Raw genomic sequence first — 17,797 nt, forward strand, 5'->3', positions numbered from 1 at the left:
CTTGCTAGACTTACTTCTGCACATACAACCCAGTACGGAGTAGGGCTCTGGAACTTCCTCTCAGTGATGCTTTCCTTTCTGCTAAAACGTGTTTTCTGGGGAAACAGGTTGGCAAACCTTCCGGTAAATTTTAGAGATTTACCATTTGTGTTTCTCCATAGGGATTTTTTTTGTAGTCTTTTCTTGTGCTTACAGACACATCGAAAATACAAGGGCAATCACCTTTTGAACGTTGCATGGAAAAATATTCTGTTCTCAGTATACTAGGAAAGTTCCTGGTTGTCTGCTAGTATACTTGGGGAGTTCAGACTACAGGCAAGTTCTCTGCATAGTTTTCCCCAGTTGTAGCACAGTATTCCATCAGAGGCCCCCTTTAAATGCTGGGAGCCTGTCCTATATGTTGAATAGAGTTTCGAAACTGAAATGTTTGCTCCAGTCTCCCCCACATTAATTCTATACCTCTCTCACGTGATGTGGTAATACATGCAGAATGTGCCCTTTGCCTCTTCCCTGTGCTACTTGGTATGCAAAGTCAGCGCGGAAATCAATGGAAGGCTTCAAGTGAGACCACATTAAGAGCTAGCATATATTGAAAATGGTGCCTGATGAGAAGTTTGTTTATGAAGAACATTTCAAAGCCAAACGGGAAATGTATGGAAAATTCTTGCAACAAAGTTTTTCTTTCAATGGCAAGGAAAATGAATTTTGACCGTCTTCTGTATGAAAGAAATATTTTCTCCTCATACTTCTGTACCAAGAAAAGATTATTTACCAATGGAGCATATAAGTTAAGAGGTAAAACTATCTACATCACATTTCTTTGTGTACCCTACAGATAAACTGGCAGAATATTAATCCAAATCAAATTGCTCTATGGAGACTTCCTTGAGGGAATCTTGTGCTAAATAGTAGCTTAATTCTATACTTGCCTCATAAATCACCTTACAAGTACTGCTCTGAGCTATGCAGTTCATCTTGCACACTGTAAATTTTCCTGAACTTCTGTAGCAACCGAGACCGCTGTGGGAGAGGGATTGTAGTCTCAGTTATACCACAAAAAAGGTGGGGTGGGGAATGCAGACATGCTACCCGGGAGGAAGACTGTGTTGAAGGATTGCTCTGGGCGCAGTGTCAGTCTTGCCTGAGATGAAGGCCAAAAAATTACTAAGTTTCTGCTTCCTGTGGTGTATGTGAGAGGAACCCCTCCTGTCTGGTCTTCGGTGATCCCTTGGGTTTGAGGTGCTGTCATGCCTCAAGGAACAAAAGGTTTAAGTAGATGTTGAAGGAGGGTCACTGTGAGGGAGAAAAAAAAAAAAAAAAGAATGCTTAGTTTTCTTCTCAGCCACCCCTCTCCTATGGTAGTGTGTACTCAAGAATAACAGAGCAAGAAGAAACACATCACATGCACAATCTGAATCTATATACAAATCCTCTCTGGCTGAGTCTTGTGGGTTTTTTTTAATTATTTTTTTTTATTTTTTTTTGTGGAAGCAATGGTAAGATCTGGAGAATCTTGTTAGTTTGGTTGCATTTACTAGTTTGGGGAGGCAGGGGGAGAAATCTCCATAGGAATACAGAAAAAAAATGCCATTTTATCTCTTTGCTAAGTTCTGTACTTCAGTAAGTTGCTTTACTCATGCACGGATAAACGTACAGTTCTTGTGACCTCTCGGGCTAGGCATTAGACTCGTAATACGGATAATAATACAGACTAATAGCACTGGATGGACCCTAGTTGTTCCCTGAAGTTCTGCCTTTAATTATAATGGTGTTCCCAGGGCAACCACTGAATGAAGCCAGTAGCTAAGTTCACTGTTTTGTTAAGGAAAACTCACTATTTTCCATTTCTCCTACCAACTGTGATTTTGCCTCAAGCTTTTTTTAAACTCTGCTTAAAAGCCAAAAGGATGTCTTGCAGTCCTTTTCCAGCAAGTACTATATTCATGATGAAATCACGCGTGCTTGCCGTTTGAGTCTGTGTGTGTGTGTGCATCTGTGATAGTCATTCGACCAGGCAACTTGGCTCACAAGCAAGGCACTGTGAGAAGGGAAGCAAAATAGAGGTTTAGCTTGGCAAACTCTGCTTTTCTTTCAGTGTAGGATTATTTTATTTTTTTTTAAAGAAATAGATAGCCCGCCAAATCCATATACTAGGAAAAAATCTAAAGCACTGTTTCCTGACCTTTCTGTTACTGGCTCTCACCCTGCCTTGTTTCAAACACGGCTATCACTGACTCTGCAAGTTTTCTGCAGCCAAAACAGGCCAAGCAAAGCTTGGACTCTGAGTTACACAGAAACGGCTCTTCAAGTTACAGATGAAAACAAATAAATCAAAGGGCCTCATATGTGGACCACCAACCCTATAATTCATACCCCTCGCCCCTTTCGTCAGTATCATGTCTCATGCACCCTGTATTGATCGTCCTCATCCTCTCCAGATGCTGAGGATAAAAATCAACTTGTTTTACCGGGTTCAAGAAAGTTCCCCCTGTCCTCCTATCCTCTTCTCCACGCTTAGTGTTTAGGTTAATCTGTCCCTGCCTTCACCAGTCCTCCCATGAAGGTACGTTCCTCCTTGGCCCGTAGCAAGCTACCCTCACAGCAGTCTGTGCTTCCCCTTTCAAGATGCACATAGTGCTATGTGAAGTACTCCTTTAGCTTCTTGTGCCTCCCATCTCATTCTTTCAGCAGTACAAGGTGAAAAAAAAGTATCCATTTGTCTAGTGATTAGTGAATTTTTGCTTTTCCTTTTAGCCTGTAATTACAGTAAAAACATGAATGTTCTGCAGTGCCTGTTTTTGAATAATTCTCTCTGCTCTCTTACTTGTAAAATGGATTTAGATATTTATTGAAGAACTGAAATCTTGAATTTAATGAGTGCAATTAGTCACATTTTCTTTCCTTGGCAAGCCTTTGAAATCGGCCAGGCATTCTGAGATGAACATTTGACAAATGTTCTTTCTACCCCAGATTTGGATTTGCAGCTTACTCCTAGCGGAGAAGTCACAAAACAGATCGGAGAGGCCCTGCCTGTGTCATGCACTATTTCCTCAAGTAGAAATGCAACTGTGTTTTGGATAAAGGTCAGTGATTAATCTACTTCACACTTCATCTGGGTGTTCGCCTCTTCATATTACTGCTGCTACTTCAGTGTTTTGGAAGGAAGGAAGGGTGACATTCATTGGGCTTTTTCAAGAATATTGTTAAAATGAGTCTTACACATAGTACTAAAATGAGAGCTACTGACTCAAGCTGATGACTGAAAATCAGTTAGCGTAATTATCGGCTCAGTTTTCAAATGGAGAGAAGTAATGCCTACTGCAAAACAAATGTAACTTTTTTGAAATGGTTTATACAAGGCCCTTTGAGAATCAAAGATCACTCTAAGAAGGAAAGCCCATTTGGAGGAATTTGGATTCATTAATCGTTTTCTCAGACGCCAGCTTGGTCTGGGTTCCAATAAACATAATAAAAGGGCAAGGCAGGCTGAGAGATGGGATGTTAGCAACTGGTGTTCAGTGGCTGGTGAAAAAGGTAGCTATCATAGATGGTGGGTATAAATTAAACCTATACTGCCGGAAACTAAAATTAATGATACCTGATGGTTGTTCGGTAGCATATGTTGATCTCATAAGCCTGGTGCCTAGAAGAGAGTTGTCTGTGTCTCAAACAGCTTGTACCACTCCTGTTTTTGTCTAGCCCACTAGAAAAGCTCAGAACTAACAATTGAACGCCTCTATGCCCTTGATTTGAAAGTGCAGTCTTTCAAGAAGAAGGGAGGTGGCTTTTATAAACCTCCAGTAGTTTCCACTTTTCATGCTGTTATGTTGCTGTCAGCTATTCAAATGTAGTTATTAATGGGGGAACACTTTAAGAGTGAGGCTCTACTGTGCCAAAGCATGTGAAAAATTCTGTTGATAGTGTTCACATTTGTAATTTAGAGGTTAATGTATTCTGAGTTAGAATTCAGAGATCAACTCCTTACTTTATCAGGACAATACCAGAATGCAAACAAGTCCATCATTTTCAAGTCTTCAGTATCAAGATGCTGGAAACTACATCTGCGCAACTACTCTACAGGAGGTTGAAGGGTTACAGAAAAGAAAGACGCTTAAACTTATTGTGGAAGGTAAGGGAGCAGATAGTTAGGATTATTAATTGTCCTTTTCAAACAAAATGGTTAACTGTAATATTGTTCTTGTAGGAAAACCTCAAATCAAAATGACAAAGAAAACCAACACAAATAAAATGTCTAAAACAATTGTCTGCCATGTGGAAGGTTTCCCCAAACCAGCAGTGCAATGGACAGTTACTGGTAGTGGAAGCATCATCAATAAAGCAAGTATCTTCTTATTACTTTATTCACTAAAAGAATATTACTTTATTCACTAAAAGCATAGGAGGTGCGATTTAAAATCAAGTTAGTGCATAGGAGGTGCGATTTAAAATCAAGTAACATTTTCCAGGCAGTGAGACTGAAGAAACTAAGTCTATTTCATTTATCTAAGAGAAGGTTAAGTGGTAGCTGTAGCTGCACGGTACTTACATGGATGATTTCTGATGAGAAGGTCTTTTGAATAGAGCACGGGAAGGCACAGATGATCCACTGGCTACAAGCTGAAGCTGGAAGGAAAAAGAAAAGGTTACAAATGAAATATGCATTATTAAGTAACGGTACTTAGTCATTTTATCTGGGTATTGTGGTAATTTTGCCCTTGCGTAAAGAATTTACAAATAACGATGGAACCATAGAACTTACATTAGAAAGCAAATGGGTTCTTGATGTAGCCATTAGCTGGGTGAAATGTAATGAAATATGGCAAGTACAAGTCAGAAAATACCATCAATACAGTTCCTTATGGGCTCTGCAGTTTTTATCCTAATTTTTACAGTTGTTTTTGTATGGTTATATTTGTTGTTTCTGACTGGAAACAAAACCATCATGCAGTCATCTTGGGGGAGAAATAAGGAGTACCCATATGCAGTGGGAAGAATACCTGGAAAATAAGCAAATTGAAGTATTTTCATATTGATTACCAAGTCACATGCAAAGCATTGCCCCATTTTGCCTTAGCAGGGAAAATAAATGAGACATCTATACAAGCAATCAGAGACTGGAAGTACAATGTACAGCGCTCCTGTAGATTTCATTACTCCATTAGGTTTTGCTTTAATCCTACAGAAATTATGTATAGCTGTCAAAATTTGGCCATTTACTTGAAGTTATAGGGTAGGAATTTTCTTGAAGCTATATAAATGATTGAAAATAATTTTTTCTGGACATTGTATTAATCTAAGAATGATGTACAGCAAATTTAAGGAACGACTTCACTCACTATTACAGTACAGATACTGCAGGTACGTCGAAATAAATGTAGCTTGGCAAAATAATGCTGAGTGTGGAAACAGCTTGGAATGCCAGAAAGTGGAAAACTTATAGTGATTATTTTCCTTATAAAGACGTAAATGAAAAACAAGATGGAAATAAATAAGAATTTAGAAGTTTCTTTTGGGATTTTCTTTAAGAATTTTGTCACTTGGAATATTTTTTAAATAGTTGAAAGAAACAAAAGCAAATACAGGTTGTCGTTAACCTTCTAAAAAATGCCTCTTTATCAGTGGGCTTACAGTGCACACTATACAAAATGTAGCTATAACTGGATATCTTGGCCAAAGCGTTTTCTTGCAAATATTCACATTACCATTTAATAAAATAATGCATTATTTCTATTGTTACTGTTTGGGAAACTGAAATATTAGTTGAAAGTTATTTCCCTCTGAACATTTTCAATGTGTAATACAGGTAATGCCTGTATTGTTTTTCACGTTTTTCAAGGGCACTAATCTTCATTTTTTACTTTTCAGACAGAGGAGACCAAATATGTTAATGGAAAATTTTCCAGTAAAATTGTAATTGCTCCCGAGGAAAATGTGACTTTAACTTGCATTGCAGAAAACCAGCTAGAAAGGACTGTGACCTCCCTGAATGTCTCTGCTAGTGAGTGTCTTCTAAAGACCACTTCCTTAAAGTTGTAGTTTCACATAAACTACCCGCACTTCACACTCATGTGAAGAGTAGGTCTGCAGATTAATGTTGATACTAAGATATTTAACCTTTTTGTCTTAAGTCAAGCAATTGTAAATGCAGTCTGGATTAGTAGTACATAAAATTTATTGATAACTTTCTGTTCAAAGTCACTTAGTCTTCATGACTTTCTTCGCTAGGTATCTCATGTGTGCGATACTTTTGCAAATATTATTTCAAAATAATATAACATAATAGTACTAAAATATTGTAAAATAATACATTATTTACAAAGACAAAAGTATTTATTTATTACTAAATTGGCATAGTCTTTTAGTCCCCAAATTCCAGTTTATTAGGACTGGTATGACTTGATTCAGAACACAAATCAGCCATGCTGGGCTTTAATTAAATGTCATTTTTCAATGATGAAAGGTGGTGAGAAGCTACAATTTGTGTAAGGATAGCACAGCAATATTCACTCAGAAATATTTCTGAGATTAATATTACAGGTTTTGAATAAGATTCTTCAGTTAGATATGTTATACTTACAAAGGAAAGACTTCTGCTTAAAGATAAAATTAAATACCTTGTTGTTTGGCAAACTGCATTAAATTTCAGTGTTTCTGTCATTGCTGTAAATAGGCAATTAAAGGTGATGTTCCGGTATAACACATTTTGTCTTTAATTTAATTTCAACATTTTTCATTTCAGTAAGTATTCCAGAATATGATGAGCCAGAGGATAGAAATGGTAGGTATGGTTTTCTATCTCCATAACAATTTCTGTTGATTGTCTCAGGTCAAGACCTATGTAGCGTCACTGAACAATTTCCGCAGTCCTTCAAAGTTGGACTTGATTTGCAATAGTTGCTGCCATGATTGACTAAGAATGTGGCTTTCCTGAAGCTTTAAATGTATTTTTAAGAACAATGTCTACTTTTTTTTGTTTAATTTTTACTTTCTGACCCCTTTTCTTGCTTCTGATGGAAATTCTTTAGAAATGGTGTAATGCTTTACTTTATCATAGGTTACCTCATTAACTTTTCTTCTTTACTTCAGATGACAATAGCGAAAAGGTTAATGACCAAGCAAAGCTAATAGTGGGGATTGTAGTCGGTCTGCTGCTGGCTGCTCTGGTTGCAGGTGTTGTCTACTGGCTCTATGTGAAGAAATCAAAGTAAGAATTTATGGAAAACTTGATACTCAATTGAAAAAGAATAATCATCATAAGCGGAAATGTATGTTTACCTGTTTTCCTTCCTGCAGCATTCCAGTAGTCTGAGTGGGGAAAAGTTGTTACAGTAGTTGCATTTAATAGAGAAACGAAACCTCATACCTCTGATCAGCTTGTGCTAATCCTTGATAGGACGCGTTTCCTGGAGGTGGGACTCCAAGACTTTTCATAGATCATGACCTGTAATGAGGTTCTGCTTCCTGACAGCCAAGTCTGTGCCGATTCTTGCATTTAAATATAGTACCTGCTACTTAATTGTGGGATGTTATCTCTGTGTGGCTTTACTGATACAAGAAACTGTCTTCATTTAGAAGTTGGATAGCTCATTTGCTTTAAAAATGCAATACATTACAGAATAAGTCCATCTCAGGGAGAAGAGAGATCCTTAATTCATTTGTTCGTATATACTTTGAGATCTCTGAAATAAAATTGGTAAAGATAGACCTTGTGTTGCTGAAAAACTAGAAGCCATCATCCAAATCAGTATGTTTTCACCATCCTAGGCATAGAACAGGATTTGCCAGTGAGCCCTGCTCGCTTTCAAGTTTCTTTATTATCACGCAGGCTCACTTCACAAAATAAACTGGGTGATCTCAAGAAGTAACCATGTTTCTCCATCCTTTTAAAGATGGCCACGACTGTATGCCATTTGGCCTTGTCCCCATGTATTTGTCTCCAGGGAGAACTGAGGGCAGGCTTGCTCTCTGAAGCGTGCCTTAGAGCTGCTCCTTAACAGGGAAGATTAAAGTAGTTATGCATAACATGCACAAATCAGTACAGGTATAGAAGCAATCTTAAAGTTCAGTTGTTCTTTCTAGGACCTTTCATTAAAATTAAATCAAACGAGATCTAAAATATACCAGTGGGATTTTACTATCAACAAATGTGTTTTCATTGATGTGAAAGTACAACAAGGAATTCTCTGTCTGCTTGCAAATGTTCCTTTTTGGATAATGCATAAGGATTTTACTCCAGCCATAACTGAGCAGGTTTTGGAATTTTATCAAATAAAGAATTTTTATAAATTACCCAAGCACAGAACCACATTTAGATACTATACAGGAAAAAAAATATATTTTTTGCAAACCTTATGCATCTTTTGGTAGTACTAATAATGCTGAGCTCATCCTCCCACACTTTTCTACTAGTGTAACGTCTAGAATAATTTTCTTTTGTCTTTCTTTTTGAATGTGAAAATGTGGGATCATGAAACTGTGATTCATTGGTTTGGTTTTTTGGAAGAGGTAGTTTGGGTATAAGGAGGGCAGACAAGGTGACATATCTTTTCTTGTAACATTATGTAGTGCAGGGAGACCTAACGAATCTTAGAAGACAGCGTGTCCTTTGCTGAGATGAGTTTATGACTTCAGATAACTTTTTCAGCTTCAAAAATAGGATACAGCATATTCTAAATGGACAACACTACTTTTCTTCATGCTCAACTTCTCTTCTACAAACTTAGAGTAAAAATTAGAGCTAGAATTGATTAGACAGGTTCACCGGGAAGAAAATAAAAATCCCTTTACAGTTAAATAATAGTCTTCCGATTTGATACATGGTTGCTGGCCTCTGAAACCCTTAATTGATGCATCTTCACTGACAATCCCCTGTTCTCAGCATATATTTAAGTTGATGTGTTGTTATCCTCCCTGCTTTCTGCACACCGTACTTGCAAGAGCAAGCAGAGTGTCAGTACCTATTCTGACAAAGTTTTCCGCATGAGTTATAGCCTAGGAATCAAAGTAGACCTTGCAAAAAGCACTTTACACCTTTAGACACAACATGTGTCTACTCACAACCCCTCCATCTCCATACAGGCCGACAGTGTTAGTAGTTATTTTTTGAACCCACCCTTGAACAGTAACTCACCTAATCTCTATCCCCAAAGTGACGCCAAAGGAAAGTCTGAGAAGGCAGCAGCACAGAACTTTCCAAGTCTGCCGAGGCAAGAAAAACATTACTTTTTTTTATTGGTGTTGTGGTTTGTATAATCTTCTATTGTCTTGTCATCCACACTAAGCAGAAATTATACTTGTAGCCTTGGAATATATTCACAATAAATCACTTATATAGTTATTCACTGCCTCAGCTCCACTTGATGCAAAAGCTGATTATTGCCACATATTCTTTTCACTATGAATATTATCCCATAAATCAGGGACTCATCTGTATTCCACATCCTGCAACCAGCCCCCTCTTGAATAAAGAGTTGAGGCTACCTACCCCAGCATGCTATGTTTCTCCTTCATCTGAGCAGAAGGCCAAAGACTTGTTTTCTACCGATTTCTCCTTTTTCCAAAGAGGATATTTTAAACTAATTTGCACAGAACAGAATATAACTTAGCACTTCAGAATCTTTCTAAAATTTTTCTGTCAGACCCCAGTCAAGTGATTTCTAGGATTTCAGGTGATTTCATCGTCAGTAAATCCTTCATACATGAAATTTTCACCTTGCCAGGAACAGCAGAGCACAGCACACATTAAAGGTTTACAAAGAAAATAATGCACCCAGCACCTTGTATAACTGTTCTCTGGGCATGAAAGTTTTGCGTGTGGATTGGACCTTTGTCCCATTTTTGCTCCTTGGGTTTGGAGATGCACAAATCTCAAGTCCCGTGAGGCTGGATCAAGGTTGAAGTGGTTTTAAATGCAGTGAGGGAAAATTCAGCTGGGCAAATTGAAGCACAGCAGCAGTCTGAAGATTTTTCATACTCCCAGCACACCAAACTCTTGAAATTATTCTTAGATCAGAGTAATCAAGAGACTTACTAGTGTCTCGGAACACTTGAAGCATAACAATTCTGCTTTTTTGATACTTTATAGGAAACTAGCATATGAATCCAAATGTGGCAGGCCAAATACGTAGGAAACTTGCCGTATGTTTTGAACAAAACTCAGCATTTATGTTGGTTTGCATGCAATTCCCTTCCAGAGAAAAGGCAGACACAAACATCTCTGAAAGTGTCAGTTCATGTCACAAACCCATAAAAGTGGCACAAATTAAAAAATGGTCACTCGTTTCTTGATGACTGGAATATTTTTCTAACATCTCTGCCATTTTTCCTACTGATGAACATTTGAAAATAATTGGAGGAAGCAGAAGGCAAGATTGGGGTAAACAGAAAGAGATTGCAGATAATCCAGATTTGGACGTATTAGACCATTAGCACCCAGAACTACACTGATGTGTATTCTCTTACCTGTCATTATCGCAAGCTTGGGTAACAAGGACAAAGAGCACTGCAGATTTTCTTCCTTAAAGAGTGTTGAGGGTGAGGTCTAGATTTGTGAGATTAAAAGAAATCAGGAATTAAAATTCAACAACAGTTTCTGGGTCATCTGTATGCAGTCTGTATTTACAGCAGGCAAAATACTTGAGATGGAAAATGGTCTTTATATTAAAAACAATGCTTTAAACAGTGTCTAAATAAAATCCGTGAAAATAACAGCCCCTCAGCACACACACACTCTCTCCAAAGAAAAACTAAAAACCTCACTTTACTTACCGAGGGATTTTGATTAGGATTCCCCGAGGATAATTATTTTGCTGAAGAGCAAGCATAGATAAATGTAAAATATGAGTCATAATTTTAGCAAGAGCTCAGAATGATCCATGTTTTACAAATGAATTTAAAAAAAAAAAAACAGTTGAGAGACAGAAGTAAACTCGTATCTATGCTGAGGTGTGGGCTTTGTTTGTGGAGCTGTAGATCATGTTAAAGTGTGTGAGATGGCCTGGGCAAAGTGGGCTGTCTTGCCCTTTTTGGCAATTCCTCAGGAATATTTCTATCCAGAGTTGTCCAGCTGCTCAGCTATCATCAGGAAGCGGCTCTTGAGTTGCAAATGGAGGAGCCGACAGGAGTTAGTGCACAAAAAAAAAAGTAAGGAGCAACTGTTGTTGAATGCTAAGCTGGCAAAAGACCGTTTGTCCTGTGCCACAGGTCACCTCAGGAAGCGATGGAAACCATGTTTTGAGCCATTTCTCTGTTACAAACCCAGGCCACGTCTGTCGAGCCCTGAGGATTGGTGCTGTGCCAGGGTCGCCCGTTCCTCTGCCATTGGCAGAGCACTGCCAGTGGGTCACACTGCTGCAACTCAGTGCAAAATTACTCTTCTGTCCCTTAATGACACTGATTTAGATACCACTAAAAAAGGCAGCAGTATCGCTTTTGCTGAGGTGGTGAATCTGCTTATAGATACCAGTATTTGGAGAACCAAAGAAAAAAAAAAAAAAAAGAAGAGAAAGTCAGTCAGCAAGATCACCGGACCACCAGAATTAAACTGCTGTATTTCAGTCTCGGGCACTGACAATCTAAATCCATCTGATTGGCAAGCATGAAAAACTACTGCTGCTCTCGTTTCAAGCAAGCAATATATACCATCCTCCAAACGAGTTCTGGATTGCCTGCCTCTTTGTAAGTCATAGAGTGCTGCCTTTTAAATCTCCCATTTTCACCCGTTCTGGCTTTAGGAAAACAGAGGTGACATTTAGTGAGGGGAACAGTTTCACTGAATGCAGAACTAAAACTGAACACTTTAAAAATCAAAACCTGACCGCATTGCAGAATCTCCCAGTCTGAGAGTCAGTTTAGTCGCTGAACAATTTTAACCTAATCAAAGACCAGTAATGCTAGTTCCAGTTCCCTCCACTGTTAAGTGTCGGGTCATGTAAAATCCAGTCTGCTTTGGGCACTGTAAAACACTTCTGATAAGAGGCCAAAAAAAAAAAAGGATCACACTGAGCCATGCCAATAGCCTATCCAGTCCACTCTCTTGTCTCCAAGAGCAGACGTAAGCGGTTAGACGAGGGCAGACGTGCATGATCCTGCTTTCTCACCTCCAACTCATTTCAGCTCAGGTAATTGCTCGAGTCCAGATTCTTTCAGCTGTTAAAAAAACCTTTCCCTACTGTCTCCAATTTTGTAAGACTTATTTATGGAAGAGACTCGTTAGCCACATGACGAGCCAAATGCCGTGCTCTACCTAAAACAAACATATTTTTTTTTTAATTTAAAAAAGAAAGGTTTTTAATTTTTAAGGGATTTGTTTGTTTGGGGGTTCATTTCTTTTTTACTAGGATTAAAGAGATTTGTGAAAGGTTATTAAGACCACAGAAGGTCAATCTCTCCCTAAGCGTTGAATTTCCTTCCCCGTTGCATCTTGCCTTCTGTGCACATCACGTGTTTCAGGTTTTGAATACCAGTTGCTGCAAATTTACCACTGAAGAGCAAGTTACTTTGTGATATAATCTCAGTATTTTAAAAATTAAATTTGCCTGCGATAAGCAGAAGTAAGTGGGATTTTGTCACAGACATCTTCCCGTCAGCCACACAAATATAACGGAGGCAGTCTAAAACCAGCCGCATATGGTAAATGCAGCTTTGAAGCATTAAAACTTACAGCCACTCGGGAAATAATCTACTCTAACCCCCAAAAGATTTTAGAATGGTTCCATTCAGTGCAATCGGTGGGATTTTGGGCCCAGAATCCCATGTTGTCCCCCCAGCCCTCCACCTCACAGGCTGCTCCCCAGCCCAGAGAGCAGCATTTCAGCCACCCTCCCAGGGGTGTCGAAGATGAGGTGCGTTGAGGATGAGGGAAGCTCATCCCCATCAGAAGCTCTTCCCAGACAAGGACCGAACTGGCCTGTCTTCACAGTGCTGTTGAGGGCTGCTTCGGCTCAGGGCACACATCATGCTTAGCCACTGCTCAGATGGAGGATGTGCACAGAAACACTCCACTAGCCAAAATTCAGACACGGTTTTGGGAGGTACATACCTGCATGGTGTCAGCGTGACATGTCCCACTATCTCACTAACCTGTGTCTTCATTGTATTTTGCAAGTCAGTGTCACTGCGGGTCTTTACCCTGAAGCAAGGGTGAGCATATGCATGAGTCCGTCACAACAGACATTACTTTTCTGTAGGGGAAACAAATTATCCATAGAGAAAACGCGTATACGATAATCTGCTTTGACACAAGGGATTTACTTTGTCCCACTCAAACACATTTGCCTATTTACATTTTAAAAATTGTGGCCTTCAAAATGTTATCGCAGCACTGCAGGAATCTTTCACCTTGGCAGACAGTGAGGCTTCTCACACGTTAAATGAATGGCTTAGTGGTTTTATTGTGCTAAGCTAAACTAAGCACTTAACTCATTAATTCATCTCCACTACTTGCATTAAGGAAGACCTGCTATTTTAAATGAGGCATACCTCTTTCCCACCCCCACCCCCTACCCTTCCCGCAAACGTTTACACAATCTCTTCTTCACCCAAAGCTTGTCAGTCATAGCCAGCGCAGATCTGGAAGCCAGAGAAAGGTGGGGTTTTTTTGGTGTTGCTGGAATTTTCATTAATTTCTTTACAGTTAAAGAGCTTCCGTTTGGGACGGGCTCTGAAAGTCAATTACTACAAGTACACGAAAGATTGTTATGTTGATCAAGACATCTTAGCCACACTTGTAACATTTTAGTACGCCTTAAAGCAAACTCTTGTTTACTTGAAACAAGCTACACAGTTAATTCGCCAAGAAACACGGATCTGCACAACTGGTTTAGCCTTACTAAATGTCTGCTGCTAGCTCAGAAAAATTCTGAATTCCTCAAGTAAAACACACATCCACAGCCCTACCGCAATCCTTCCTGCGGTACTAATGCCGGTGGGGGACTGGTGCTGTTGGTCTCTACAGACATATGCAAGCCTATTGCTCAACTCGGAACAGAACTGTAAGAGTTTTATGTAGCACTGATAGGGGAGGAGATGGCGTCATTAACGTGAGGATGGAACAAAATGCTGTAGATGTGCAAAAGTGACCTTGTTTTTTCATTATAGGACAGCATCAAAACACGTAGACAAAGATCTTGGAAATATAGAAGAAAACAAAAAACTAGAAGAAAACAATCATAAATCTGAAACTTAAGAGGAAAAAAAAGTGTCAGTCATCATTCCAGGTAAGCATTTCATATTGCAGCGTTTCACATCTCTGTCCACCGTTTCTCCCTCGCCATCACAGTGGGAGCTTGGGATCTGTTGCTCCGCTTTCCGAGGTTAGGCAGTGGAGTGGTTTTGAGTGGCGTGCTATTGGGGCAGACAGACTCAGCCCCTGGCCAGTTAAGAATTCATACCTGCATACACACAGATTAAAGAAGCCTGACGTTTAGACATAACCTGGCTTTATTTTAATCCACGTACCTGGGGAAATTAAAATACAAATTTGTCTAATATATCACTGTGGTATTACGTGTGTGTGTATGTATATGTATGAAGAGAATGTTTAGGTATAGTCTAGAAGGTTTTGAGTTATGATTTTAAATGTTCACAGGAACCTTCTTCCCTTACTGAGAGCAATAGTTACTAAGTCTTTGGTCAGTTTTAATCATCATCACTGTAAGAGGCATGAATCTTTCCCTAGAACAAAATGATTCTTTTGCTCAAAATTTCTCATACTCATGCTATTATCGATTTTATCCTGGGAAGAGAAACTGTGTATTCAGTTAGTAACAATGCAACAGGTATGAAAGTTTCCCCAACGAGGGTCCACATGAAATAAACTCCATACAAATAATTGGGTAGATGCAGAAGTTCTGTCAGGAATTACAGGAGCACTACAAAGCACCAACAGCACCACCCGGTGTTCACATATATATACACCGCTGCTGCATATATATATGCCACTGTTGTATCTCTCCCCTTAGTAGCCAAAATAAGGGATTTGGCCATTTTTCTGACCAACTGAGGCCATTTTAAATTCACACTGTGGTAGCACAACAGTGCGGAAACCAGCTAACCACGCTGAGGTTTCTTGTGTTCTTCAAAACGAGAATAGTAAGTGTTCAGTGATGGTGCGTTGTGAGTGGAATTATCATATTTCATACTTTGATTTTAAAAGTTTCTTATTTAAGTAAAGACAGCTCTCCTCAATAGTTTCAATATGTTAGCGTTGTCTGAAATTTTGAAGTACAAGGCACTATTTTTGCACTAAATATTCAGAATTCACTAAGTAGAATGATTATATAGTTATAAAGAAACGGAGCATTGCTGTATGCACTTTGGTAGCAATATCACTGGTTTACTAGTTTGAAAGAGGGAATTGGGAATAACAAAATCGAGCCCTGTGAATGATTTAAAAGTGGAAAATAAATTTGGATCTTGAAAAAGTTGCAGTATAAACACCCAGTGTTTCTACTGCAGTTCTGTGGGAAAATTCTATAATCTTTTCGGTTAGGGCCTGTTTTGTTTTGGGGGTTTTTTTCTGCACCTGGTACCTTCTGCAACATTGCAGTATTGAGGTGATCAGATGGAGCTGAAGTTAGCTGGGAGTATTTATTGAACTTGGGGGTTCAAATAACATCGTGTGCCCTCAGCACAATCTTTTACTCTTAATTATACTATTTCTTCAGATCAGTAGACCTACATAAAGGAGAGCTTATCCATAAGTGCATTACTTACCAGGTAAACTTACTGCATTTATCGAGAACAATATTGCAACAGCTATTCTTATCGTGAAAGAAAGTATTCTTGTCATTGAACAGCAGAAGAAAGTACTATTCCTGTAGCTGCTTATTTGAAGGTTAGACACTGAATAGTTATGTTGGTTAACATATTTAAAAATGTTTAACTGGCTTTATCTTTCCTACTTTCAGAGAATACATATAGACCAATTGAAGCATGAACGTGGATTGTATTTAAACATATACAAAGAAGTGACAGCTATTCATGGTTCAAGTATTAAACAGATCATACTACCAAGTTTTCAAAGGATTTTAGACACAATTATCTCAAGCTGAAAAAAACCCACAAACTAATTTTGGCAACAGCCATGATAATAGGTCACCATGTTGTGTTCTGTTTGAAATATTTTTTTGTAAATGTCTGCACTGAAGATTTCTTTTTGTTTGCCTTTATGTAAATTTTTTACGTAGCTATTTTTATACACTGTAAGGCTTTGTTCTGGGAGTTGCTGTTAATCTGATGTATAGTGTAATGGTTTTATTTCAATTGTTTTTATGACACCCTCTGAGCAGGTACATGTCTAATTCTGATTGTTATCAGTGAAGCCTCTGCTTTGTAGCAAGTACCTAGAATGTAAGATTGTCTTAAAGGAAAATGTCAAACTCCTTTTTCATTCTTTGAAATCGCAGTAGAGAGGAAGGGTGACAGCTGTGACAAGAATAAACTAAATTGTTAATAAAAGCGAACATTTAAAAAACCACGCAGCGCTAAGCAGCCAGAAAGGCAATAAAGAGTTTCCACGGAGAAGTCTGGGTATTGAGCAAGGAACACAAGGAGAAATTCCTAGCCTATGTACAGACGGTGGCTAATAATCCTTTTCTTCTAGGGCAAGACACACATCTTATTGATATTTTATCAGTCGACTTTCATGTTAGAATTAGAATAAGGAACTGGAATTCTGGATTAATTTTGATTCCTTTATGTTATCCACTGCCTTAAAGTACTGTACCTTTTTTTCATTTCAAAAAGATACCAGTCAGAATTGGAAACTTTTTTTAAACAGTGGTCATATCAAAGCTGCATTTGTTTTTCCACAAAAATAGAATATATATATATTTTTTGTGTGTTTTTGTTAACTATGCTACAGATATTGAATGCACCTTGAGATAATTTTAGTGTTTTTAACTGGTACCTAATTTATCAAACAGTACATATAATTGTAACAATGAAATGTCTATGTATCTTTAGTTACATTCAAGTTTGTAACTTTATAAACATGTTTTATGCTGGAGGGAATTTTTAGAATGGTACTGATAAGAAAACGTTTTAGCGTAAATGGCCAACAGAAAGTTGGACTTAAGGGAGAGAAGTTTAATCTTATGTGGAAGGTTAGTTTCTGGAAGAAAGTAACTGGCAGCTTTGATGGAGAGGAACAGTAGGGTAAGCAGAACATCAGGTTTCCATTTACAAATATCCAGGGAAAAAGTAAGTTTTTATAGACTGGTAGGCAAAAATAAATAACTAAATAAAAGAAAAAGACGGACGTTAGGAAATGTATTTTGCCACTTTTGCATTATTTAGGGGGAAGAAAACACTGTTTCTTGTAAATTTGTAAAATGTTAAATGTCTGGGCAGTAGTGACTGATGTCTTAATAAAAGCTTCCTGTAGTGCATTGGCATGGATTAAATACATAAGATGTCCTATAAACTCTATGCTGTATAAAATATTAGAGGGAAATCCTGGTATATGCCTCTAAACTTTGATTTGTTACTGTTTTATTTGGCAAAAAGAAAAAAAATTATAATCTTGGTCAATATTTAAACCAAAGTAAAATGGGGGAAAAACCAAAGTAATTTCTTTTGCATGGCTAAGCCATTCTGTTATCTCTGTAAATATTGTGATTTTTTTCTTTTTAGAATTTTGTTAAAAAAATTCTAAAATTTTTAAACACCTGTTTTTCCAAAATAAAACGTGAACACACAAAAAAAGTTACTTTATATACAAATATATCTTTTTCTTTTGGTGCGAGAACACTGCCAAGTGATACACGTTTTTTTAAAAAAAAAAAAACACAGCGCA

General features: G+C 38.1%; 1 protein-coding gene across 1 annotated transcript in view; it reads left to right on the forward strand.

Moving 5' to 3' along the window:
* ALCAM (activated leukocyte cell adhesion molecule) overlaps window positions 1-17,507 on the forward strand; it is a 35,907-nt gene extending 18,400 nt beyond the window's left edge. Inside the window, exons 8-15 of the mRNA XM_009883712.1 lie at window positions 2,971-3,083; window positions 3,994-4,129; window positions 4,205-4,338; window positions 5,866-5,998; window positions 6,740-6,778; window positions 7,087-7,204; window positions 14,098-14,216; window positions 15,909-17,507. Of these exons, the coding sequence (XP_009882014.1) occupies window positions 2,971-3,083; window positions 3,994-4,129; window positions 4,205-4,338; window positions 5,866-5,998; window positions 6,740-6,778; window positions 7,087-7,204; window positions 14,098-14,185 (761 nt within the window). The 3' untranslated portion in view covers window positions 14,186-14,216; window positions 15,909-17,507. The remainder of the gene's footprint in view (window positions 1-2,970; window positions 3,084-3,993; window positions 4,130-4,204; window positions 4,339-5,865; window positions 5,999-6,739; window positions 6,779-7,086; window positions 7,205-14,097; window positions 14,217-15,908) is intronic.
* Window positions 17,508-17,797: the final 290 nt, after the last annotated feature.

This window comes from Charadrius vociferus, unplaced genomic scaffold, assembly GCF_000708025.1.
Source record: "Charadrius vociferus isolate BGI_N301 unplaced genomic scaffold, ASM70802v2 scaffold554, whole genome shotgun sequence".
NCBI lineage: Eukaryota > Metazoa > Chordata > Aves > Charadriiformes > Charadriidae > Charadrius > Charadrius vociferus.